Source organism: Papaver somniferum, unplaced genomic scaffold (assembly GCF_003573695.1).
Source record: "Papaver somniferum cultivar HN1 unplaced genomic scaffold, ASM357369v1 unplaced-scaffold_137, whole genome shotgun sequence".
NCBI classification, from domain to species: domain Eukaryota; kingdom Viridiplantae; phylum Streptophyta; class Magnoliopsida; order Ranunculales; family Papaveraceae; genus Papaver; species Papaver somniferum.
The window spans coordinates 644,650-671,811 of NW_020622934.1; the positions used below are offsets into that span (position 1 = coordinate 644,650).

Genomic DNA, 27,162 nt, shown 5'->3' on the forward strand with positions numbered 1-27,162 from the left:
CAAATTTAAATGGACTCTTTTTAAGGGCTAAGGGGAATGTCTGAATGGGTAGGGCTCACAACGGATAGTCAAAATCCGAGATCAGTTTTTGAAAATCCGACATCCTATAGGATTTAATCCGACATATCGAATATCGGAATCGGAGATTCTATCGGATTTTACCTCTTAACCCTGTCGGAATCGGAATAGGCTGCTTCTGTTAGGTTAATATCCGACATCCGATGGCCTAGGGGTGTACTTGTAATTTCCTACCCCTAGGTATTATCTATCGACTATCGGAGAACCTAATACTCTCTACTTCTCTACTGAATCTCTGTTCTCTAGTCTCTCTTACTAGCGTTTTTTCATTCTAAAAAACTCAACACGGAAGAGATTCGAGAAGTTTGAGAAGATTGAAAGAGAGGAACTGAGTGACTAAGTGATCTATATCTATTTGATCAAGAAGTTTGATTATCAGAGACTCTCAGAGAAGTAAGTCATGAATCTATTATTGTTTCAAAGTTAGGTTTCTTTTTCCCCCAAATCGATTGCATATTTTGATGTTCTTCTAATCTAATCGAAACCCTAAGTAAGTCACGAATGTTTCCATGTTTAATTTTGAGAATTAATTTTTTCCAGAGAAAATTAGGGTTACTAATGCATTTGTAGCATTTAATCCTGGTTTAGCATGGAAATATCTTGATCAATTCTTCATCGGATATTTAAAAGATTATCAAGTTTTTGAAGTTTCTAAAGATTATAGGAAATTGGTTTCTAAATTAACTAAAGTTGGTTTATTTGAGAAAAAGGGTCATGGGGTTGCAATTTCTATGATTGTTGGTTTTGTTGTTTCTAAGTGTTTATGGTATTTTAATGTCTGATAATGTCTGGGTTCATCTTGGTTGTGGTGGAATGATGGGGTTTGTATGGATTCAAAGTGGTTGGTTAGGTATTCAGGACATTATCAAATTATGTCATCACCTGAGTATAATCGATTTGCTCAAGTGGTTACTGGTAATTGGTTATCTGAGATTTGTATTGCTTGGTGGAAATGGAATCAAAATGCACATCATACTGCCTATAATACTCTTGATTTTGATCTAGATCTTCAACATATGCCGTTTTTTGTTGTGTCTTCGTAGTTTTTTAATTCGTTGGTATCTTACTTCTAATAGTTTTACATTGAACTGTGAATTACAATGATCTGCCTCATTGTGGTAGGATATATGTACATTTACAATGAATGTATGCTATGCTTGTTCTTGAAAGAGGTAAACAGAAAATATTTGTAACATAGAGTAGTAGAGACCAAGTTTAGATGACCCAAACACCCATCGCTATAAAAGAAAAGAAATGAGGAAGTATTGAATATTGTCTCCTTCACTCACAAATTTTGTTTCAAACTGCAATATGATATGTGGATAGATTTCCTTACCCTCAATGGTAAGCATCTAGAAGCTTAGGTTTAGTTCTTTATTGTGAATTATAATGATCATCCTTTTAACAAAATACTTGGTGTCATGTTACTTTAGTCTAGCTTACACTTGCAGATTTCTGTTTTACTTTCTTTATGTGTTCTACATTTTAGAAGTTTGTATGTATGATTGTTTGATCATCTAATACTTGATTCATGTTGTTCTCAGAATGTCTCAAAGTCAAAGAGCAACTAGCCATGTTGCGATTCTGACCTGAAAGTTAATTACTGATTCATGGATACAAGGAAAATGCGTGTTTTTTAATGTTGGCATTGCTTGTTTATCAATTATCACTAGAAACTTAGTCAATTGAATCTTCGAATATATGCAAACCCTTGTCCAAGGTTAAGGGAGGGTACAGAGAATGATCACAATAGAAATGTCGTCACTTGAATGTTTTTTTAATGTTTCCATTGTTTATTTATCAAATAGCACAAATATGTAGTCATTTGAATCTTAGAATATACGCAAACCCTTGTCGAAGGTTAAGACATGGTACCGGAAATGAGCACAAAATGATTGTCCTGATTCTGTAGCTGAATAAATGTGTTTAGCTTCCTCTTATGCGGTCTCATTATTTAATGTGGTAAGTTCGATAAGTTACATCAGGCATCATATATTGTAGGTGTAGATTTGGCTATCGAAATATTCCAGTTTCAATTTGATAAGTTGAAACTGCACAGTGTTAGATGATAGAACAAGAACCCATTCAACAAGCTACTCTATAACTTGAAATTTTTACGCATCATCTCACTTCGAAAAAATATTAAATCATATTCATGAATGAACTAAAGAACTGTTGTGGAATATTTTTTTGTTTCTTGATTTTTCTTATCAAGTGATTCTTTGTGAATGCAGATATGGATATCGTGGACTGAAGTGAAGTTAATGCAATGATGCAACATGCCAGACATCCAAGCAAGATCACACTACTCACTAGCATGTTGACAATGTTAGCCTTTGTTAGACATTGTTTTTTCTTTTTTGGCTTTGTTGTAGCCTGTTGTGTACTTTCTTTTGCATTCACTAGACTGGGAGTAAACTCTAAACCTTGTGCTTGTGTGGTTTTGTAATTTTCACTGAATATTTTGAAGTCAAAAAGACAAAGACTCTGGTTTTTTTTTTAAGTTTTTAGTTTTTTTCCTAGTTACCAGATTTTATCGGAAAAAATCCGATATCCGATAACTTAACCTTAACATTATCAAATTGGAATTTTTGGTATCCGCCGGATATTATCGGATACCGGATATCCGATAATCCTTAACCTTAACCTTATCGGTACTACCAATATCCGTCGGATATTTATCCGTTGTTAGCCCTATGAACGGGTGAAGTTACAAAACTACATTTTCCCATTATAATTTTTATTACCCTAATCAATTATCATTATCATTTCATCTTCTCCTCTTCTTCTTCTCCTCTACCATACCGGTTTCTCCATCACACCACCATCGAAAACTCGACGATTAATACGTCGTAATCGTCGATTCGAAAAATCGATTATTGAATAATCATCAAACATGGAGATGCCAAAGGCTACTTGTATGAAACAAACACATAGAAAACCTAATCGAGATAGCCCTGGATTTGCAAATTTAGTTCAACTCAAACGGAGTAAAAAAACTGTTGAAGAAGAAGAAATCAATGCCGCCGAAACCGAAGAAATGACGCGATTGAGAAAGTAAGGGCCTACCTAAACTCACTCCAGTACTTCAATTTTATGTTTGCATGGCAAATTAGGGCAGAAAAATTGAATTTGTGAATCTGCATTTGCGACGCCGGCAAGGTGTTTTTTCTACGACCTTGCCGATTTTTCATGTTTAGGGTTAGTCGTTACCTTCCAAGGTTGAAGATCTTGCCGGCTCTTAATATCTGTAACTGTTATTTACAGGGTCGGCACGGTATTCAATGTTAAGACCTTGCCGACTAAATGTGGTTTTAACAATCGTTGGTTTTTAAATTTTTACCCTACCGACTGATGCTTTGAAAATGTTTGTATTTCTTGAGTCCATGAAGTTATAAAGTCGGCATGGTATTTGAATACCACCCTGCCGGCTGCTAGTTAGTCGGCACTGTATGGATTATAGATCTTGCCGACTGATTGAGTGGAAAATCATTTGTATTTCCTGCGTTCAGACTTGTTATAAGCCGACATGGTAGTTGAATAAGACCCTGTCGGCATAGCTTGTTGTGGTCGTCCCTGTCGACTATTGTTTAGTCGGCATTGGTTATTGTTGTCGACCCTGAAGACTAGTTGATTTTTTTTCTAATTGTTCCTGCTTAGGTTGCAAAAGGAAAAGAAGAAAAGTATTACCCCTCCTTCAAGATCTCCTCGTATTGGTGACAAACTCTTGACTGCAACATATCGAGGGGCATTCGTTGAGCCGGGAATGCTCAAGATCCGTGAACGGAAAGATTCTCAACCACCAACAGAACCAAGTGATTTATATGAAACTCCAGATGAAGACCAATCAATTCCATCTGGTAGAAGAGGTAATGATCATGATGGTGTAGAAAGAACTCCGGCTGCCGGAGGAGATGACGAGCATGATGATGATGACCAAGACATGCCACCTGTTGGAGGAGGCAATGGTGATGGTGATAACAATGATGGAGATCAATATAATGATGGACAACGTGAAATTGTTGAAGGGGAAGAGGATAAAGAAGAGGAGGATGAAGAAGAAGGTAGAGAAGAAACAGACAATGATCAACAAACTCAAGATGCAACTACAACTGCAACCGCAACCGGAAGACCAGATAGGGTTATCAATAAACCTTCTGATTCCCACATGCTTCCCAGTCACTTAAAAGTGCAACTGGATCCAGGTCAGCCTCCAGTAGGGACCCCAGAAGATGGTGGACATGTTCTTTTTGGATACAAAGACATATGAGCATGTGAAATCCATAATGCTATGGTAAGTATTTCTCAATAAAACTTTGTTTTTATTTAAGTGTATCTATCTTAAATTTGATTCAAGTGTTTGTATTTGTTTTAATTTTGTGTTTTTGGTACTTAGGATCACAAACATGCCATCCATATTTCGAGGCGCCAAGCTTCAAACACTATGATGCCGTTATGGCCACTGACAAGGAATGTGATGAGGTGAAAGCGATTGTCCAGAACTCCGTGTTGTGGATTGCGGTGGAGAGTTCGATTGTTGAGTATGACAAAGGTACCATATCTGAATTCTGTGAGAGGTTCTAAGGAGAGACTGATACAATATTATTCCCATGAGATGGCGGTAACTCCCGATGATGCTCATAAAATTCTAGGCCTCGAGGTTGAGGGAAAATAACTCAAAGATGGCTACGATGATGCCATTTCTTGGGAGAGTATCTTCAAATTGACCATGACCTTGTTCGGTTTGGATGAGAAGCAGTCGAAGTCTTTGTTTGTGAAGAAGGATGGTTATATAGGCAGGAAGTTAAGTCTGAAGATGTTGAGGGACACATACTTTGGGACCTAAAAAATCTATGATGAGGAAGGAAGTATGTCCATGGTGAAAATCAATGCTACTGCATCCTCTTATTTGTTATACATCTTGGGCAAATGTATCTTACCCGACAGTTCCGGAAGCTTGGTCGACGACAAGTATCTTCAACTATTGCATCCTTTGATCAGATGCATAAGTATTCTTGGGGTACCGCGGTGGTTTCCTTCTTGAATGTAGAGTTGATAAAGGCTTCGAGGGCACTCACTAGTTAATGGAAATCTATGTATCTTCCAGGTAATTCAATTGTTTAAATCATTTATATTTGCAAAATGCTTGTAAAATAAGATTCTTACTAAACTTTGTGTTTGCATAGGTTTGGATATATTATCACTTCCCTTCTTTGGTGAAAGGCACCCCCCACATCAAGGTGAACACTAAGCTTGCGAGTCACAAGCCAAGAGGACAACGATATAGTTTTACTCGTGCCCAGGATAAGGATATGCCACAACAGCTTATCAACATGTGAGTCGCCTTGGACAAATTGACTGTGGATGATGTAATATTTGATCCGTATCGAGATGATATAAATGAAGGTATAATCTTAAGGAGAGATGATGTTGCATTATACTACGGTACCTTGTTTTACCCCCAAGGATTTTCAATGTACAACCCACATCGGCTAATGCGACAAGTAGGTTACGTCCAAGAAGAACCCCATCCCAGTGATGATCCATTCTTTAAAGTGGTAAGGCAGGACTACAGCACATCCCAAAAAGTATTGACGTCAATTACGCTCCACCACCAGAGATTTATCATTGGGATGAAAGATGTGACCGTAAAATCGATACGAGTCTTTTGGATGAGGTGACCAGAGGTCATGAAGCTCATGAAAATTACATGTCGTGGCACTTGGGTTTTGCTCGTCCTACTGTGATTAGGGAAGAGAATGTTGAACAACCGGTTCGTAAGAGGAAGATGCCACCGAAAGACCCAACAAAAAGTCTTAAGAACTTTGTAAGTATTTTAGACTTGCTCTTATTGTTTTAAGATTACATTATCGAATCAGTCTATTAATTTATTTATTTTTAATTGAAAATAGAATGAGCATTTGAAGACCCTTGTGAACATGATGTGTTGCGCGAGATAAAGAGGATGGCATTTGTCGATTGAAGAGCAAACTAAGCACATTGACTATGATAACAATGTTGACAATGAATGTTCCACTGAAATGTTCCAGCAAGATAATGCTTAAATAAAGAAGAATGCTCAACTAAAGAGGGAAGCACAAGACAAGAGGAATGCTGAATAAAAGAGTGCTCGTACCCATGGTGGTGGCAGTGGGTAGTGGTCGTGGTAATGCTAAACGGGGCCGTGTTGGTGGTAGTGGTCATGGTCGTGAATGAATACATTTGTAGTTTATTTCTTTACGTGTTAGACAAATGTTAAAGTTAATGGTTGGACAAATTTTTTTTTAAGGTTTATGAGAAATATGTTTTCTTATTTTGGACAAATGTTGGATTTTTAGTTGTTGAATGAATGATTTGTTTAGCTATGTTAAGTTTCAATAATTAAGCCGGCAGGGTCTTGAGTGAATGTTTTGTTAAGATACAGTGCCGACTAAACCAGATCCGGAAAGGTTGTGAACTGGCAGACTGGCGGCTCTGACAACAGAAATTATGAAGTTACCAGGGTTGGTAGGGTAAGAAAATTAAGACCTTGCCGACTATATGTTAGTCGACAATCTAATGAACCAATACCTTGCCGACTATATGCATCATAATATGACCTTCTCCTATGTTACTAAAATCATAAAGTCGACAGGGTAAGAAAATTACGATCCTGCCGACTATGTGTTAGTCGGCATTGTGTTAAATGAATACCTTTCCGACCATATGCAGCAGAATATGACCTTTCGTGTGTTTGAAAATTGTTTTAGCCGGCATGGTAATAAAATGACGACCTTGCCGACGGTATGTTAGTCGACATATTGTGGAAACATAAACCTAGCCGACGAGTTCAAAATTCAAAATTTTGCAAGTATAACTACATTGATTGACTACCGTAATCGCCAAATTTGGGCACCATCCTATAAATACAATAGTTCTCTCTATAAAACAACACACACCTATTTGCATATACTCTCCAAAGCTCATTGAGTAATCTAATCTCTCTAACTCTCCCAATATCTCTACATACAACAATGGCATTATTTGATTCAAATGAAGATCTATTCATCACCAAAGAATGGTACGCGGAAAATCGAATCGAAAATAAGTCCTCCATAAGGGTAGATGCCGAAACCTTTTGGGCAAAGGTATATAACAAATATAGCAAGAGTTTGGGAATCCGAATGGAAGAAGTGTTCAATAAATCTAGGCACCAAGTCATAGAAAATGCGATACTTGCTTATTTACCTGTCCAACATCGGATTTTGAACGCTAGCCACTTTAACTTATCCATTGAAAAATTTGTAAGTTTTTTTGTGGTTTAGTTTACGTAATCCATGTTGTTTGATCTTCTTATTAAACACCACTAAAAAAGTAAGTATGTGTTTTGTTTTGTAACATGAAGTTGTGGAAGCGCACTACTTGGAGGAAAAGGGGGAAGCATTCGCATTCGATGCAAGCTATCACTTCATGGTATCAAAATTCCAGAGTATTCCTCGTAGATGATGGTGGGTGAATCAGACTCAGATTCCTCCGACGAAGATTGATGGTTTTAGAAGTTTTTGGGAAGGTGTTGATGGTGGATTTTCTACAAGGGATAAAATCGCAAAATCATGATACTGCATGTTTCTGACCCGTCTTCAGGAATGTATGTGACAATTCATATTTTATGATCCGTGAACCATTTCACGATCTCTGACCGAACGAACTTCCTCTCAGAGCTATGATGAATATGTTTCTCGAAAGGCCTCTCAGCTGAGATTTCGATGCTTCACACATTTCATCATCACCTCTACATAGAATCAAAATGATTGGGCGGCTCCTAGACATATTGCATGTTAGTATAGAGCCTAACGCCTTCAGGACGTCACGCTGCCCGTTGTTCCCTGACTACATAGAGAGACCGTGTATAGAATCTCTTAATGATTGGGGGGCTCCTAGACATATTGCATGCTAGTATAGAGCCTAATGACTTCACGACATCACGCTATTCGTTGTTCCATGACAATCACTACACCAAATTTAGGTCTTAGCAACTCAGATTCGCAACAGCTCTATCGCAGTTGCGAATTTTCTGCTGCTAATTTCAGTTGCCAAATTTTAGCAACAGGTGTATTCTGTTTTCGAAAGTCGCAACTGCTCATGGTCAGTTGCAATTAGCAACAACCAAGAGTACAAGCTTGAGAGTCACATGCATAGCAGGGAACACTTTTCACCATATTTTCACCCATATGTTGGAACAATCTCACGTCGTGTTGTTATTTCACCCCTTTGACCAGTTGACTTCTTGACTTTGGAGAACCATTTCAGATCGTGCTACTTCAATTCTATTCACAAATTCTTCTTATTTACTCTCTCCTTTATCCTCTCCATTTCGACGGTGAATCGGTGATGAAGAAAACCCTGCCTTTTTTTTGATCACCCACATACAGCTTCTCTTCCTCTTTATTCTCTTGATCTTCTTATATGATGCAACTCCGCATCCACAACGCACAATCCTTAATGCTTGAGCACCACTACCATCACCAATTCAACCGCCACTAGGACTACCTTCTTCTTCTTAGAACCCGATCTCTTGTTGAATATCTTTAGTAGATACCGTAGATCCAGTAATTATATTTGTTATCTAGGGTTTCAATTACAGAGATGAGCAAGAGATTACTTTGATTAATCTACAGGAGGATTCAAATTGAGAAAACACATGTAGAAAACCCTTTCCCAAATTTTGTTCTTAATCAGGTGATGTTTCGATGTTGTGTTTAATTTTTTTTTACAAATTTTGTTTCATTGCTGGGTTCGTTTCTAAGTCAATCAATGGATTTTGGGTTTTCTTTTTAGAGAAGGAGAGATATGATTTGATGTTAGGGTTTTAATTATTATATTTTTTAATTTGTTTTTGATGTAGCAGTTGATAGAAGACTTTCATGTTCAGTGGCTTAAATTTATGAACAATTTGAAGTCTTATCCATTGTTCTTATTTTTCAATTTTAATTTCAGATGCAGGAACTCCCTTAGGTATTTCAATTTGTGAACCTTCTCCGTTTGTGTGAGTATTTATTTCACTTAAGTTAGCTCCTTTTGATTGTAGTTATACCATCATTTGTTATTTTCTTAAGATTTCAATGGACCCATAAAACACCAAAAGTATTATTAGCGAATCAATCTGTATTGAGAATTTTGGTGATTGCATTAATACTAACTGCAATCTGTTTGACATTCACAGCTTAGCGAACTGTAGAGTTTTTGATGTTGAGATTTCTGCGGAAGTATAGCTAACTCTCGTGCCTTCAGGTAGATTAATGTAGAATATATTAGATTACTATCTTACGCAATTTAACAATTTAAATGAGATGGTTGATTACTAATTTTTACTTTTGATGTTGGGATTCTGAAAGGGAGATATTGTTGTAATAGAACAAAGCTTTGGTGCACCTAAAGTGACTAAAGATGGTATCACCGTTACTGAAAGCATTTAGTTCAAGGACAGAAGTAAGAACATTGGTGCCAGCCTTGTAAAGCAAGTAGCAAATGCCACCAACAATATAGCTGGTGATGGTAAGGCTTTATCATTTATTACTTTGAAATGTTTCGCTTATCCCTTTTGTAGGCGTAAAAAAGCTTTTTTATAAACATGGATTGTGTTCTTCTCTTATTCCTACCCATATGTAGACTGTGTTATATGTGCAGGTCAGTTATGATATTCATTACATCATTTGTCAATGTCTTTGTCGGCACTTAAGAGTATAGTTCTGACTTTGTACCAATTGTTGAAGGAAACTACACTATTACAACCCAGAAGCTGAAATGGATGACAACATCAGGAAAGCCAGTTCACAAATATTGAAGGAAGCTACACTACTTCGTTTCTGTCATTGTTAACAATCTTTACGCCAATGCCTTTACTCCGCAGAGGAAGATGCTGACATCGACTTCTAACAAACTCTCCTTAATAAACTATGGAAACTCCCCTTAACAAACTACAGTCTGAATTCGACCACCACATCTTACTTCCTTTGGTTGACAACTAAAAGTTGCATCGAGTCTGTTATTTTTTTCATACCACATCTTACTTCCTTTGGTTCTGAATATGAAGTTGATGTTATGGTTTTAATATTTTTTAATTTGTTTTTGATGTTGTAGTTGTGTAGAAGACCTTAAGGCTCAGTTGCTTGAATTTGTGAACAATTGGAAGTCTTATCCATTGTTCTTATGTCGAGTTTGTTTGGAGTGCTTTTATACTAGCTTCCTTTTGCATCAGTTTTTGTGCTGGGCTAAATTAGTTAAATAATTAAAGTTGGAATGAACCATAGACAATCCTTAGTATGTTAGAAAAACACTGGGAATTCGCATTCCATCATGCATCTTAGGGAGAGGTACTAACTGTTTCAGTTGTGCTAATGTCTGTTTAGGGGGTCGAGGGAAAATATTAAACCCCAAGGGATGTGGAAGCTGGATGGAGTATTAACATTAGGTCTTTGATTTGCAGTTTCCTTACATATTTGTTTAGTTATACTCATTCCATTTGACCAGGTTAAGGCTTTTGTGGCTGCTCTCTAGAACACTCGTGGCTTCACTTGGCCTTCTTCGTTTGACCAGCAAAGATAAAAGAAAGGAAACTTGAAAATTCTTGATTGTCTAAGGGCAAGGTTCGGCTTTCAGGTATATATACAACGAGTATGGTTATGTATCTTACCCATGTTTCTGTATACGACAGGGTGTTTAGCAACGGCAGAAATCTGTTGCAAGCGCAGTCAGCAACAAAGTTGTTGCTAAACGTTAAATTTGGTGTAGTGAATACACCCTCCTCAGAACGAGTATAATGCTTCAATTATCTCATATCTCAATTCTGCAAATAGGTAAATTCTAGTGTGTCATTCATCAACTGAATTCCTAGAAAATAATCTATTCTATCTCATTGCTCTGTTTCCTGGTTGATCCTCAGCTGGATTCCATGGATTAGTAATAGATACTCAACTCATTTTATTACTCCGTTTCATGAATTATTTTCAGCTGAATTTCATGAATTAGTAATGTACTCAAATAATTTTTATTACTCTTGTTTCATGAATTATTCTCGGCTGAATTTCATGAATTAGTAATAAATATTCACCGATCGGGCATCTGGGCCACCACCGAGTAAGCCCCGAGAAAATGGTGCGAGTGTATTTAGCAATAATGCACAGATGAGGACCCAAATGCACGAACGAGCATTCAAAAATATGGACAAACGAGGAAACCTATGCAAAATAGGGAGAAAAATAATATTAATAAAATAATAAAAGAGGCGCCTAGGGACGTGGGCCCACCGGCCGGCCGGTCATGCCGATGTGTCCGGCCCACGCCTCTCCCATTATTTTACCATTATTTTATTATTTTTCCTAATCTCATGAATACTCATTCATTCGAGCAAATATCCTTGTTTGAGCAAAACTCTTAATTTCTCCATATTTTCTTTCAAACGATGAGAAAATAATAAAAAAATAGGGAAAGGAGTCACGGGACCAGGCCACTTGGCCGGCCGGCCATGCCCTAGCTGTGTCCGGTCTTACACCCTATTATCCCATATTTTTTTATTATTATTATTTCCTTCATCTCATGAAACTCCTTCATTTGAGTAAAAAACCCTAGTTTTGCATATTTTCTCAAATATTGCTCAAACCATCAAAAGGCCAAAAAGTCAAATGGTCACATGACCGACTAGGCTACTCACGACTAATATTATAATATTATTATTTTAATATTCTCAAAATATTGGTCGCATGAGCAAAGTTCTACTTGCTCATTCGAGCATAATCGAGAGTTTCAGTCAAGATCAAACTCTTCTGAAAATCCAAAATATTGCTCAAACGGGCACCAGAAAATACCAAAATTCTCAGGACTTAGACACTTAAAATACGGTGACACGGGAATGCCACCTTGACCGACCAAGGTCAGCCCTTAGGCTTGCAATGAGCCGGTCCCACACTCTTTCATAATTTTGACCTAATTAGCTTTCAACAGTTCATGTTGGGTTCAAACTCTTTCCAACCAACTTGGAATTTTCTCAATCGGCCACCAGCTGCTCCAATGACAACCCAGGGATGGTTTCACATCCCTTGGCTGGTCCCTCATCTCTCCATAATTAGGTTTTATTACCTAACGCTCAGACGAGCACTATTTTAATAAATGATTAAACCAGCATTTAATCATCCTTTCACCAACTGGTCAACAAAGGACTTTGGTGCATTCTCACTCGAGCGCCTGGGCGCTACATGGTCGTCCATCATCCCATGTAGCCAGTCCCTCCTTTACTCAGTGATTGATTTTCAGTAAATCATCAATTCATCAGCAATCGATCAAAATTAGGGTTTTGAACTGAATGCTTTGCAAATCATAATTCTGAGCAAGTCTAAACACTAATAATTTTATGTTGACCCAACAATCAACATCTTAATTGATTATATAATATTCGGTCCAGCTACCAATATTTTAATTAATGTTTTATTTTGTCATGCTACCAATAATTCATCAAACAAGCAATATTTCCTCAGGCGAGGAATATTGATCCAACTATCAATATTCAATAATTCATCAAACGAGCAATATCTGCTCAGACGAGGAATATTGATCCAACCTATCAATATTCAGTAATTCATCAAACGAGCAATATTTACTCAGACAAGGAATATTGATTCAACTATCAATATTCAACAATTCATCATACGAGCAATATTTGCTCAGGCTATCAATATTCATCATGTTGATTCAATTATCAACATACATTCGAGAACTATGCATATGTCCCAGCAGACATGTTCAATCTATGAATTATATAGCATTTGGCAATCATTCTCGACTCAACAATATTTAGATTCATCGTCTAATCAAGTAAACAACTGAGTAATTAAATACGCGTCTGCCTTGCAGACTCCACAAATCATGAGACATCATTCATGTCACATGGGGAGATATTAATTAGGGTTTTGGTCTGGTGGCCTACGGCACGTGTGTTCATACACGATGAGAAATGTGAGTAAGTCGTGCAAGCAGTTAAGGGAGTTAGCAAAGTAGTGGATGGACAATCAACCAAGTCTCCGCACGACCTAGAACTGGTTTAACCAAGATTTTCACTTTCCCTCTCTTTCACTCGAGCAACCATCACACTTACTAGAGATAAATGTGTCTACATTCTAGCAATATGAATAAGTATCTGAATCCACGATCGATGAAAACGGGTAACAAACAGACAACAACTATCGTCTAACCAAGAATCATCTTGTGAGCAACAATCTCTCTCAATTGAGCAAAATTCAAACTTATTAGAACCCAGCAGTTCATTTGCAGAAACCTACAATACATTCACGATCCTTGATAACCATTGATCTCACACACTTCTCAGCTTCCCTCCTACAGATCAACCCTCTTACCTCTTTGTGGCTGAATTGACTCTGGAATGACCATTTCTTGGTTTAGGCCAGAGTCTTACAGATTGATCTATCGAACTCAAAGCACTCCCGTGCAATGCATCTGTTTGAGGTTAGGAAGTTTTCTTGTTTGAGGAGTCTCCGTCCGCACGGTCGTCTCCCCACTTCCTGAAAACCCATCAAATCGTTTTTCCCCATCAACAGATTGACGATCACAGTGGGAGATTAATCTCTCGGTTGCAATCTTAATTCATCAAAATGGTTAATCTTAGGTCAGGTTCAGTTACAAATCCTAACACAAAAAATTCTAGCACTGGCAACAATGATGGTACTCCAGAAACTATTCCAGCTTCCAACAACGGTGCTGGTGATACCACTCCTCCTCAAACCAACATTGGAGACCATCCTCTCTTTGGCCGTTTTCCTGAAGAAATTAGGTGTAAGTGGGGAAAAACGATTTGCTGGTTTTTAGGGAAGTGAAGAGACGACCGTGCAGACGAGACTCCTCAATCGAGGAAACTGCTTAACCTTAAACAGATGCACTGCACGGGAGTACTTTGTTCGAGAGATAAATCTGTAGGCCTCCGGCCTAAACCAAGTCAATGAAGTTTCAGAGTCAATTCGGTCACAAAGAGGGAGATGGGTTGATCTGTAGGAGGGAAGCTGAGAATTGTGTGGGATCAATGATGATCAAGAATTGTGGATGTGTTGTGTGTTTCTGCAAATTGACGAACTGCTGAATGCTGAGTTCTGTGAATAAGTTTCGATCGAGAGAATTGTTTTTTTTTTTTTCCTTCAGTCATAGATTTTGGACTTATTTATATTTTCAGACTAGCGGACACATTGATCCCAGTAAGTGTGGCGATTTCTTGAGTGAAAAAGTGGGAAAGCGGGAGATCGTGGTAAAATCAGTTCCATGTCGTGTGGAGACTTGGTTGATCGTCCACCACTACTTTTCCAAATCCTTCAACCGCTTGCACGACTTACTCACATTTCTCATCGTGTATGAACACACGTGTTGTAGGCCGCCATACCAAAACCCTAATTGATATCCCCAATGTGACGTGATTGAACGTGGAGCCTGCAAAGCAGATGTGTATTTGATTAGTCAGTCGTTGTCTTGATTAGATAGTGAGTCTAAGTTTTGTTGGATTTAGCATGATTGATGAATGCTCAGTGATTCATGGATTGAACATGTCAGACGTATAGTTCTTGAATGATGTTGATATTGCTCGTCTGAGAAAATAGTGTAAATTCGATGAATTGTTGAATATTGAGTTGAATGGAATAATATTGATAGTTACATCAATATGCATTTGAGCGAGTATTGTTCATTCGAAAAATTATTGAGTATTGATAGTTGGATCAATATTCGAGCAACTGAACAAGTATTACTCAATTCAATAAATTACTGAATATTGATAGTTGGATCAATATTCGAGCAACTGATCAAGTATTGCTCAATTCGATAAATTATTGAATATTGATAGTTGGATCAATATTCGATCAACTGAGAAAGTATTTATCATTCAATGAATTATTGGTAACGTGAGACCAATAAGATATTAATTAAAATATTGGTAGCCTACCAAATATTACTCCCCCCGTTCCAATTTAGATGATGTTTTAAGAGTTTTCACGCAGATTAAGAAATGGAGAGAGATATAAAAAATTCTATCTGTGCCCTTGAGAAAAGTCTTCAAACATTAATTACTATTAGTGTGTTTAAAAATAAACTTATGGTTCCAAGGCAAATTGTGAGGGTATTGTTGGTAGTTTTGTGGGAAAAATATGAAAACAATCAAGTAATGTGGAACAAAAAAAATAACCCTAAACATTCATCTAAAATGGAACGGAGGGAATATATAATTAATCCAGATGTTGATTGCTGGGTCAACATAAATTTATTAGTGTTTGAAATTGCTCAAAATCATGATTTGCAGAGCATTTGTTCGAAACCCTAGTTTTGTAATTGTTCATCAATTGACGATTTATTGAAAATAGGCCACTAAGTGAAGGAGGGAGTGCCTACATAGGATGATTGACGACCATGTAGTGCCCAAGTGACCGTGTGAGCATGCATCAAAGTCCTTTGTTGACCAGTTGGTGAGAGGATGATTAAATGCTGGTTTAATCATTTATTAAAATAGTGCTCGTCTGAGCATTAGGTAATAAAACCTAATTATAGAGAGGTAATACGTATTGATCTCTGTACCTTGGTAGTTATTACTATAAAGGCGGGATTTAGAATAATAATAGACGAGAAACTTAGAAAACAGAACACAAGTAGTAATTCGAAGAAAATATCTTCTCTAGATTATGAACAAGAAAACAATTACAATTCTCTCTTAGTTACGCTCACAATCTCTCTAAACAGTGGATCAACCTTAAACTGTTTACTAGCTTGCACAAGTATTGTTCCAAGCTTCTCCTAAGTTTTCTCTGCCTAGTATCTGTGTCTATTTGCGTCAATATCAAGAACACACTAACTAAATGTGTTTAGTTATCAGCTAAACATCCCTATTTATAGGCTTGGTTTGGTTTCCCAAACCTCTTAGGAATCTATTTCCTTTTGTAGGACTAATTCCCTTTCTAAGTATATTACCTAAACTAAGAATACTGCTCAAAAAAATACTCCTTCCTAAACTAGGAATTTATTCTAAACAAGTAATCCTTCTTAATATATGATTCTATCCTCAATTCGTCTTGAGGATTACTAGTTCCCGGGGAAAGGAAGATACACATGTATCATGCGCCCCCCTCAAGAACTTGAACTCTTGTGAAAGTTATATTTGTAGGTTAGGGAACTCGTGAGTTCCTTTCACCCTGCTTAACCATTTCTCTTCGCTGGGAACTTGACTTTGACTTACAATTAGAAAAGCGTCATTATCTTCTTGTCTTGTCTTAGTCACTCTTCGCTCCGTAATGAAATACTCCTCGAGTGGTTCTTCTCTATCAACCCACAAGTCTTCCACATGTGGCAAGATCATCTTGTCATCTCCATCATCATCTAGTAATGGTGGTTCAAACATACTTAACCTTCTTAGGTCTTCTTCTTGTTGTTTGGTAATGTATTCCAAACTAAATCTACTCGGCTTCTCATCAAGAGAACGGGTCACAAGGAGAATGAATTTTGTACTAGAATTCACCAACCGTTTAGCCTGAGTGGATGTAATCAAGCTTACTCCCTCAAGAAGAGAGTCAATAGCTCGTATTACAAAAGTTCTCCCATCTTTGGCAAGGGTATACTTCTGCTCCCTCCTATGTAAAACCGCATCTCGATCCCATAAGTAAGGACTACCAAGTACAACTTGACAAACATCCAATGGAACCACGTCGCATGTAACCTCATCAATGTATGACTCATCAAAAGCAAACTTAAACGTGTACTGCTCTGCAACCTGTAGACCACCTTCCTTTTGAAGCCACCCTAAAGGATAGGGTTTCGGATGTTTGAAAGTCTTCAAACCCAACTTCTGTACCAAAGAATATGAAAGTAAATTCGTCTGACTTCCCGGGTCAATAACAACATCTATTAGTGTTGTCTTAACCTGCATCTTAACCGTGAAGAATCGTTCCATAGGATCGTCTTTTGTAAGTTCTTCCACGCCTCCTGCCATTAGAGAGAGATTTTGATTAGGTTATGTTAGTCCTTGGACTTCTTTTGGAACTTGTGTGACTAGTGTTTCCATCATGGCTTCTTGTTTCTGTAACCCTTTTGGTTTTAGATTAGGATACTTCATCCAACACTTATCAACAAAATGCCCTATTGTTTTGCAATGATTACAAACTAAACCTTATCAGTCGTTAGACTTCCCTTTCTCTTTTCTCATTTCATCTCCTTTAGCGACGAAATTTCCTGACTTTACCTTGATGTTATCCTCAACATCAGTTTTCTTAAGCTTTCCTTCAATGACATTAGCTTTTATAATTGATTCGGAGATAGTATCCACCGAAAACATCTTCAAGTCCTTCCATATATACTCATGGAACCCGGAAATATACTTCATATATATAACATGATCTTCCAAGTGTAAATCGAAAACCATAGCTTGATTCTGAAATTCAGAAGTATATTCTTGTATGGTTTGGTTGTATGATTGCTTCAAGTTGTACCACTTGAACCATCTGTCCTCAAGGTAGCCAACCAGATAAAATTGTTTCCATACAACTGCCTTGAATCTTTTCCACGACAATTCTCCCTTACCTAGGTTTTGTCTTTGATAAGCTTTCACCAGGTTAGAGCATGATTTTGTAGCTTCAATGACGCGAAAGCAATCTTTTCCTTTGAACCATATTCAAAGAAAGAAAAATACGTCTCTAGACGTTCAATCCAATCGTCCAATTTTTCTACATCGACACTCCCATCATAAAGTGGAATATCAACACGAAAATCAATTTTCAGATTCTTACCATGAGGTTTAGTTGATGTAGAACTTTTAAGAAGCTCACTTTTCTTCTTATATTCATCCTCATCTTTTTCCTCTTTTTCTTCTTCTTTTTCTGAATCGTCTTCTTCCGAATCATCTTCTTCCGAATCTTCAGGTGTAGGTGTAATGTTTTTCTTCGTCTTCGTCTTAAGTATATGAGAACGAATACATTCACTCAGCTCTTGAAGGGTAACTTGAATAGACTTCATGTCTGTTTGCAGCGTAACCACCTTTTATTCCATAGTTTGTGGGTCGCCTTCCTTAGGATCATCATCTGACTTTGTCATCCTTGATCCCATTGTTTTCTTAACGTCCTCTAACTTCTCGAGTACCTCACCAATCTTTATGTATAGAGATCTAGTGAAAACCATAAACCACAAGGATCTACCCTAGAAACTAACCTTGCTCGTGATGCCAACTTGATACGTATTGATCTCTGTACCTTGGTAGCTATTACTATAAAGGCGGAATTTAGGATAATAATAGACGAGAAACTTAGAAAACAGAACACAAGTAGTAATTCGAAGAAAATATATTCTCTAGATTATGAACAAGAAAACAATTACAATTCTCTCTTTGTTACGCTCACAATCTCTCTAAACAGTGGATCAACCTTAAATTGTTTGCTAGCTTGCACAAGTATTGTTCCAAGCTTCTCCTAGATTTTCTCTGCCTAGTATCTGTGTCTAGGTGCGTCAATATCAAGAACATACTAACTGGATGTGTTTAGTTATGAGCTAAACATCCCTATTTATAGGCTTGGTTTGGTTTCCCAAACCTCTTAGGAATCTATTTCCTTTTGTAGGACTAATTCCCTTTCTAGGTATATTACCTAAACTAAGAATACTGCTCAAAACAATACTCCTTTTTAAACTAGGAATTTATCCTAAACAAGGAATCCTTCTTAATATAGGATTCTATCCTCAATTCGTATTGAGGATTACTAGTTCTCGGGGAAAGGAAGATACACATGTATAAAGAGGTGAGGGACCGACCAAGAGGGCATGAGATCGGCCCATGGTGGTCGTGGGACCAGCTGATGGTTGTTTGAGCAAATTCCAAGTTGGTTGGAAAGAGTTTAGACCCAATTAGAAAATTAGGTGGTTGGAAAGAGTTTAGACCCAATTAGAAAATTAGGTCAGAATTATAAAGATGTATGGGACCGGCTCCTTGCAAGCCTTAGGGCCGGCCTTGGTATGTCAAGAAAGCATGCCATTGCCACCATGATGTTCGTTTCTCATTTTTGAGAATTTTGGTATTTTCTGGTGTGCGTTAAAGCAATATTTTGGATTTTTAGAAGAGTTTGATCTTTGACTGAAATTCTTGATTTTGCTCGAATGAGCAAGTAGAACTTTGCTCGTTTGATAAATATTTTGAGAATATTAAAATAATAATATTTTAATATTTTTTCGTGAATATCCTAGTTGGTCATGTGACCATTTGACTTTTTGGTTTTTTCATGGTTTGAGCAATATTTGAGAAAATATGGGAAAACCAGGGTTTTTGCTCAAACGAAAGAGTTTCATGAGATGAGGGAAATAATAATTGTGAAAACAAGGGATTCCAAAGTGTGGGAACGACCATGGCTAGGGCATGACCGGCCTGCTAGGTAGCCCGGGTTCCATGACACTTTCCTTTATTTTTATTATTTTTCGTCGAAGGAAAATATGGAGAAACCGTGAGTTTTGCTCAAACAAGGAAAGTTGCTCGAATGAAGGAGTCTTCATGAGACCATGAAAATAAAATAATAAAATAAGAAAAAAATAAAGGAAAAGGCGTGGGGGACCTGCCACTGCGTCATGACCGTCCGGCCGGTGGGCCTGGTCCCTAGGCGCCTCTCTTATTTTTTTATTATTATTTTCTCTCTCCTATTTTGTGTAGTATTCCCCGTTTGTCCATATTTTTAAATGCTCGTTCGTGCATCCGGGTGCTCGTTCGTGCATCATTGTTGAGTACACTTGCACCATTTTCTTGGGGCTTACTCGGTGATAGTCCAAATGCCCGATTGTTGAGTAATTATTACTAATTCATGAAATTTAGTGGAGAATGATTCATGAAACAGAGTAATAATTATGAATTGTGCATCTATTACAAATCCATAAATCCAGTCGGGGAATTCAAGGAACGGAGCAATGAGATAAAATAGTCATCTATTACTAATCCATGAATCCAGTCGGGGATTTCAGGAATGGAGTAGTAAGATATAATAGATTATTTTCTAGGAATTCAGTGGATGAATGTCACGGTAGAATCAATCTATTTGTAGAATCGAGATATGATATAGTTGAAGCATCATACTCGTTCTGAAGGGTGCATAGTCAGGGAACAACGTGCATCGTCGACGTCCTGAAAGCCTTAAGCCCTCTAACAAACAATTATGTCTAGAGAGCCGCCTAAATCTATACACGGTCTCTCTACATAGTCATTGAAAAATGCGCATCGTCGACGTCCTGAAGGCGTTAAGCCCTCTAACAAACAATTATGTCTAGAGAACCGCTCAATCATTATTCTATGTAGAGGTGGGTCTCTCTATGTAGTCAGGGAACAACTTGCAGCATCGACGTCCTGAAGGCGTTAAGCTCTCTAACAAACAATTATGTCTAGAGAACCGCCCAATTATTTGATTCTACATAGAGGTCATGATGAAATGTGGAGCATCGAACGCTCAGCCGGGGAGGCGTTTTGAGAAACATGTTCATCACGGCTCTGAGAGGAATGTTCTCTAGATCAGAGATAGTGAAACGGTTCACGGATCGTAAAATATGAATCTTCACATGCGTTCCTGAAGCCGGGTCAGAAACATGCAGTATTATGATTTTACGATTTTAACCTTTATCGAAAATCCACCATCAACATCATGGAAAACCCGTCTACCATAGTTGATCTGATGAAGGTGCAAGAGACTCTTGCAAAGAATCAGATTGACATGGCTGCAACACAGAAAGAGTTGTGTACTTACCTCAAAACTCGCACAGACAAAGGAAAAGCTAAAGAAACATCTCCGGTTGCTGATCCCGAAATCTCCCCAATCCACGTGGTAGATGATGATGAAGTCTGCAAAGCTGCAGATAACACACCAACAAAGGAATCCACAGGTTTCATCACTCGTGAAGACCCGAAATGCTTTTTGGAGGCTCGAGGAAAAGACAAGACATCATATGTTCACCGCCACCAACGCCCGTACCATGTTGCTACACAGAGAATTCCTCTCCCGAAGGGCTATACTTATCCAATGTTCACACTTTACAACGGAACATGGAATGCCAGAGAACATGTTTCTCAATTCCTGAAAGCATTAGGAGAGCATAAACACAACTATGTCGTCCGTTTGAAGGAATTCTCAAAGTCTCTGACAAGCCGAGCATATACATGGTACAATAACATCGCACCGGGGAGCATCACTAGTTGGAGAGAAATGGTTAATGCTTTCTACCGGAAATATTTCTTTATCTCAGAGCAGATTACTCTCTCTGATTTAGGAAGAATGTCTCAGAAGAACAATGAACATCCGAATGACTATGTGAAAAGATTCAGAATCCAAGCTCTGGATTATCGTGACCCGAATGTCACTGAACGACAGCTGGTGGACTTGTGCACCAACGAAAATGTTTATGATCAGCCAAACAGTCAGAGCTTCATGAAGCAGCCAAACGGTCAGCAACCACTGCTTCGGCCTTACTGGAAAGAACAAGAGCTACAAAAGTAGAGGAACCACGAGAAACTCAAGGCAGTGCCAGGCGCCTGATCAACAAACAGTACAATCTCCAACCTTCCATGAATATTGCTGAAGGAACCAAGAGGAAAGTTGAGGCGCAACATCATAAGAACGTTCCTCCAGCATACCATCCTACAAAAGCATTAAGGAAGGACAACTAAACCCTAAATGCACAAGCACCGACTCAACGTCAGTACAACGACCAGGTAGAACCAGACTTTCATTTTCCCATTGAAGAGGCGATCGAACTATTGGAAGTCTGGATCCGAGAGGATGCGATCAAACTACCTCCTGTTAGGAGAGAGACAACATAAGAAGAAATGGAGAATCCGCGCTACTACCGCTTTCATAGGTTTGTCAATCATCCAACAAGTTGCAGAATTTTGAAACGCATATTCAAAAAGAAGGAAGATTCAGGAGAACTGGGGACTGAAGGAGTACACAAGAATCCTCTCCCAGTTAGAACCTTTACACTCTCTGAACAACCAGTCAAAGAAGCAGTTCAATCGTTGATCAGACACATCTATGAATTGATTTATTTGTCAAAGGTCCAAAGGAAAAACATGTTCGCAGCTTTGAGTCATATAATGGCCGGGAAACGTCTGTCCATTCCAGAAACGCTACCTGAGCCTCCGGTTACTGACAAAGAGATGTATGACCGGGTACTTCTTACCACGGACAATCTCAAATAAAATGAATTCAAGAGAGCGTTGGTCGATGTTGGCACATCTATCAATATTAATCCTTTGAAGACTCTCAGAGATGCAGTCATCACTCGATAAGAAGCCACTCATGCTCCTATCTCAGTCAGAGATCACGAAGGAATACCCAGGGATGCGTATGGATATATCGTTCTCAAAATGAAAATTGGTTCAACTTGAGAGGAAATCAAGTTTCACATAATCAGGGAAGATTCTGAATATGACATGATCCTCGGACGGACGTGGATCCATGCTGAAAAGGTAACTACAACACCTTCAATTGCACATTTCACTGTTGAAGAAAGCTCTGACTCAGAAGAAATATAGGATGCTCCATCGTTCGAACACCTGGAGGAAGTTAAAGCCTGATGGAGATAACACAAAAAACTGAATAAAATGCGCATGCATTTGTCAAAAGGTTCCGCACTAAGGCAAGTCTTATTCCTCCTCATGCGTCCATATTATTAACTTTCAAACATGCTTCCCTGGTCCGGGGACTCAATCTTGCTCACAACCTAGCTATTACCAAATGTTATGAGTGGGTAGTCTCGCCTCAACAATATTTTACTAAATGGTTGAATGTGGAACCTCTTCAAACTGAGCATCTCACTGAAAAATTTGTCGCTGAGATGATGAACAAGTACAACGAAGAGTATCTTGGATATCCTCCTGTAATGTTGCACGAGTGTCCATATATACCACAAGATCAGAAAGTTTGAATGGCCGCACGAGCGTGGAATCCCATTATGAGAGGAATGCCGAACCAACAGAAGATCGTCAGAGCAAGAGTAATCAATCCTAACAAGTTTCATAAGGAAAACAAGTTCTCAAAGAAACTAAGCGCAATATTCATTCTGCAAAGAACTCTAACTGGGAAGGACCTTTCATGGTCGCTAAATCAGTGGTTGGTGGATATTACAAATTGATCAATATGGATGGCAAGACAAGAGTGGGAATAATACACGAGAATTGGATCAAAGCCTTTGACGTCTGAGACATTCGGCGTTTGAGGCGTTCGACATTCACACAAATTCCAAGGCTGCTGAAGTTTGGATTTCTAGGATTTTCTTACCTGTATTTTCAATTCTTCCAAAATGTATGCAACACTTGCATTCCGTATTTGAATTCAGTGATTAATCAAAGTTCATTTGCTTAAAAGAAAATAGCTATCATATCCAAAACAAAATCCTCAATCACTTACTTATCCAAACCCAATCAAAAAAAAATCAAAACCAAATAAAATCTCGCATCTCTCAGAAGTTCAGAGTTCAAGAGATTATGGAAGGGAAACTAAAGGAAATCAACAAAGAAAGATTTTTGCTCATTTGCAATCTTCAAGTCTCGCAAGGCTTCTTTCTCCAACTCCAGTTCTTCAATCAACTGAGCGATCTTAGCCTCCTTCTCTATCATAGCGTCACTTGTCAGGGGTACATTCTTCTCGACAACTTCTTTAATGGATTCAATTTTCTCACGAAGCCATCCCACATTGAAACCCAGTTCCTCAGAATTCTTCAAGTTTCACTCCCAATTAAAGAGTACATCTAGAAGTAACTTTTATCTATGGTTAGTATATCGTCTATAACCCGTAATATATCTACCACTTGCATTGTCAAGAAGTAACTTCGTTTGGGTTCTTTGGTAACGAAAATATCACTATATCTCTTTCATAATTCCTCATATATGTCGGCATATATTGTAGGAACGCTAAATCCACCAACTAGTTCATGATACATGAGTGACTCACCAAATGGAGGAACGAAAGCAATCCCTGCAGTAGAATATTTATGCACCACCATGCGAGTCTCGGATATCGGAGTGGCTTCTCCTATCTCTGGAGTAATTTCTTCTATCGATGGAGCAGGAGCAGTTTCTTCTATCATAGTTTCTTCTATTCCTAGCCCGGTTTCTTTCGTCTCTGAAGTAATGACGACTTGAGCATCATTCTCCTCAAAAACTTCAGTAGAAACATTCTCATGACCCTGAGATTTGGAAATACTAACATCATCATCTTGATTCGTCACATTGTTCGAATCATTATTGGCTCCATTATTCTCCACTTCAACATTTGGCACCTAATATGAAGATTACACGGGATTAAGACGCTCCAAGCATGGAAATCAAAAGCAATCATTAAATTCAGAATGTAAGTGATCTAACATAATTAAATTTCTTCCTTATGCATTCAATACATGAGCAAATAGTGTAAAAGTCATAAAAAGGCGTTTTGCAACAAACTCATCTGAGGAGATTTTACACTGCCCTGTATAAGACGACAAACTGGGAACAATTGGTGAGGAATATAAGGTTGAGTCATATGTCATTCTCTTCATATGGATGTTTTTTACAACAATATACAAAATTCAGAGAAAATGGATAAACGAGTAAAAAGATGTGGTTGAAACATCGAACAACATGACAGTTGAATTTTTTTTGAAAACTTCCTGGAAGTTTACTGTTTCATAAATTTCGACCCCTAAACATGCTCAAAACTCAAAAAGCTTCTTCACTAAAGCTTGGAAATTTTCTGAGGATGAAAAAACATGGGTACATCGCGAAAATCCGACATCGGACGAAGATTCTACAACGTTTTTGCTAAAAGACTGAATTCTGAATTTTCTGACGACGTATTCCGCTAAAAAATTTCATTCATTCATATGGGTTCTCATTCATTTATCCACAAATCATAAATTTCATACTTCTATGAAGAAAATACGGGAATAACACTTACTTGAGGAGTCTCTAAGCCGTTCGAAGGATTAATGTTGCCGGAATCACCATTAGTAGCATTATTACCTCCATTCGGTTCTGGGTTTTGAAGATTCTCCATCTCATCATTTTCCAAGGGAGAATGTTTATCATCAATATTTTTTTATCCATGATAATCTCCTCCCGGATACATCAACAACAATTATTATTATTTCATTCAAATAAATACCATGATCGCTTGCACAAAAGAGATACGTACATGGGTTTCTTCTTCACCGACACTGGGTTCGGGAATTACTTTTCCAGGAAAAAATGGAGACCATTGATGCTCTACGGAGCAAAATACTGAAGCAAATTAACAAATATTTATTTTGTGATACTAATTACCCAGACAAGAAAAATTCATGATGGAAGAAGCATTGACAACTCACCAAAGAAACAACTGGGGACTGTACACTATTTGGTAACATCCTATAACCTTTACTTATGGGTTCTCCTCCCCGAGGGCTTTCTTCTATTTACGTGAAGTCTACATCGATCCGAGACCTCACTACACGATCATCCTATGGTAAAATTAATGAAATAATTAAGATACGATTATCATGTCTCTATAGAAGTCATGAGAAGAATACTTACTTGTGAACATCCTAGAAGTACTTTTCTTTTATCACCACTGGAGGGATACTTCAATCTTGGTCGAACGGAAATCATCTCAACAGAAGGAGGCTCTTGTACCAGGGTTTGAACAACCATTCATGTAAATGCTCAAGTTGCTGATGCCAGAAAGTTATGTAACCTGGAGTTGCGTAGGCAACTCGGTCAGAGCAAGGGTACAGATATTCACGCCCATTCAAATGCGTACAATCTAAAGAAGCTTTAAGTTGGTCGACTAATGGCTTTCTCTTCCGAACATCCGGGACACACTGATTAACCATTTGTCGATCTGCTCTATCGATGTTATATTCCTCCACCAGAAACTTTCCATGTATTAATGATATTAAGTAACCAGGAGTACAACTCAGTATGAAGGTGTTGATGGTGGATTTTAGTTCAGGGCTAAACTTGTAAAACCAAAAATAATGTGCTGACATCCTGCAAAGGGTAAAGCCATTTGATAAGCGATGAGCGCAGAAAACCTCTCGCTTTATTTATTTGAAGCAATTCAATAAATATACAAAATTCACCCAGAATGGTGCATGTAGCAACAATCCCAAATATTCCGTGTATTTATAGCATTATTAATTATTGCATGAGTTGCCTTGTATTTCATGTGTTGTTCTCAGCAGGACTCTCGTTATTGGTGCGGCATGACGACTGAGTGTTTACTCTCAGCAGAGTAACACGAATCTCCAAGTGTCAATAGTGAGGTATGCACGAAATACCCACAGGTTGTACCATTCTCTAACCAAGAAGACCCTGTGTCGGTGCGCTTATATTATCCCGATCGAGCATGTTTAATTCCCTAAGGGAAATCTGAACTGTCCATGTCAGTCTCAGAAACGATCGAGGCCACGCAAGTTGGCCGCATAATTTAACTAGCTTAGACGAACCCTAAAAAGAGCAGGCAATCACCGTGATGTTCACTGGTGGTCCCGCCTATGTCGTAGCCGGTCGAACACTACGGTATACCCTAACGCCTGCCAAACGCCGGCCCCAAAGAGGGATGGCCGCATTGCTTTGGGGAAGGCTCAAACGAGCAAGACCGCTCAAAGCAGTCTTAAAATCATCATGAATGTCCAACTTCACCATCCTAGTTGGACGGATTAGATCATCCCACGATTGATCAGTGAAGCGCTAATGCACACATTAGCGGGCCCACTCCTCACCCATCTCATCGTTTTTCTCACGACCTAGCCCGAGAGCAACGAACGCTTTCTCGAAGTATGGCTGACGTGATGCTTAAAGGGTCGCGGAAATCCCACTAGCGTCTTAAATCGATCACAACCATCCAACTTCGCCAGCATGTTTGGATGGTTTAGATCACGCCTAGGACCATCGGGCAGGAACACATAAGTTCACCGTCGACCCAACATGGGACCCGCACGATCGGTCTCCCCAAAGGAGGAGCATAGCCTGCCAAACCGTTTGGCCAAAGTTGCGCACGCGTGACTGATCCAAAACTCTAATTAGGGTTTGTGGCATTACATATA

General features: G+C 38.4%; 2 protein-coding genes and 1 long non-coding RNA gene across 5 annotated transcripts; 2 read left to right on the plus strand and 1 right to left on the minus strand.

The window, feature by feature from the left end:
• Positions 1-2,974: 2,974 nt before the first annotated feature.
• LOC113334924 (histone chaperone RTT106-like) lies at positions 2,975-4,348 on the plus strand. Its single transcript, XM_026581147.1, has 3 exons — positions 2,975-3,135; positions 3,346-3,405; positions 3,739-4,348. Exons 1-3 carry the CDS (start codon positions 2,975-2,977, stop codon positions 4,346-4,348), a joined length of 831 nt encoding a protein of 276 aa, XP_026436932.1.
• Positions 4,349-8,408: 4,060 nt separating this feature from the next.
• LOC113334426 lies at positions 8,409-10,314 on the plus strand. 3 transcript variants are annotated; one of them, XR_003352785.1, is made up of 5 exons: positions 8,409-8,796; positions 9,055-9,103; positions 9,281-9,348; positions 9,453-9,612; positions 9,727-10,314. It is a non-coding gene; the product is annotated as an uncharacterized LOC113334426 (long non-coding RNA). The 3 variants fall into 3 exon arrangements; XR_003352784.1 differs by having other exon boundaries at positions 9,745-10,314; XR_003352783.1 differs by having other exon boundaries at positions 9,831-10,314.
• Positions 10,315-17,260: 6,946 nt separating this feature from the next.
• On the minus strand, positions 17,261-25,133 carry LOC113334925 (endonuclease 4 homolog). The gene is made up of 6 exons (XM_026581148.1): positions 25,035-25,133; positions 24,051-24,378; positions 20,850-20,952; positions 18,223-18,247; positions 17,874-18,036; positions 17,261-17,367 (listed from the first exon to the last, which is right to left on the minus strand). The coding sequence occupies exons 1-6, from the start codon at positions 25,131-25,133 to the stop codon at positions 17,261-17,263; spliced, it is 825 nt and encodes a 274-aa protein (XP_026436933.1).
• Positions 25,134-27,162: the final 2,029 nt, after the last annotated feature.

Bases quoted from the DNA above. Each gene is read 5' to 3' on its own strand.
- LOC113334924 (XM_026581147.1), top strand. From the start codon at position 2,975: ATGGAGATGCCAAAGGCTACTTGTATGAAACAAACACATAGAAAACCT. The intron at 3,136-3,345 runs GTAAGGGCCTAC...TGTTATTTACAG, and splicing joins GAAATGACGCGATTGAGAAA to GGTCGGCACGGTATTCAATG. The intron at 3,406-3,738 runs GTTTTTAAATTT...GTTCCTGCTTAG, and splicing joins TGTGGTTTTAACAATCGTTG to GTTGCAAAAGGAAAAGAAGA.
- LOC113334925 (XM_026581148.1), bottom strand. From the start codon at position 25,133: ATGGAGAATCTTCAAAACCCAGAACCGAATGGAGGTAATAATGCTACT. The intron at 20,953-24,050 runs GTGAGTCACTCA...TGTTATCTGCAG, and splicing joins TGCTTTCGTTCCTCCATTTG to CTTTGCAGACTTCATCATCA. The intron at 17,368-17,873 runs GTAAGAATCTGA...ATGTCATTGAAG, and splicing joins TACATCAACTAAACCTCATG to GAAAGCTTAAGAAAACTGAT.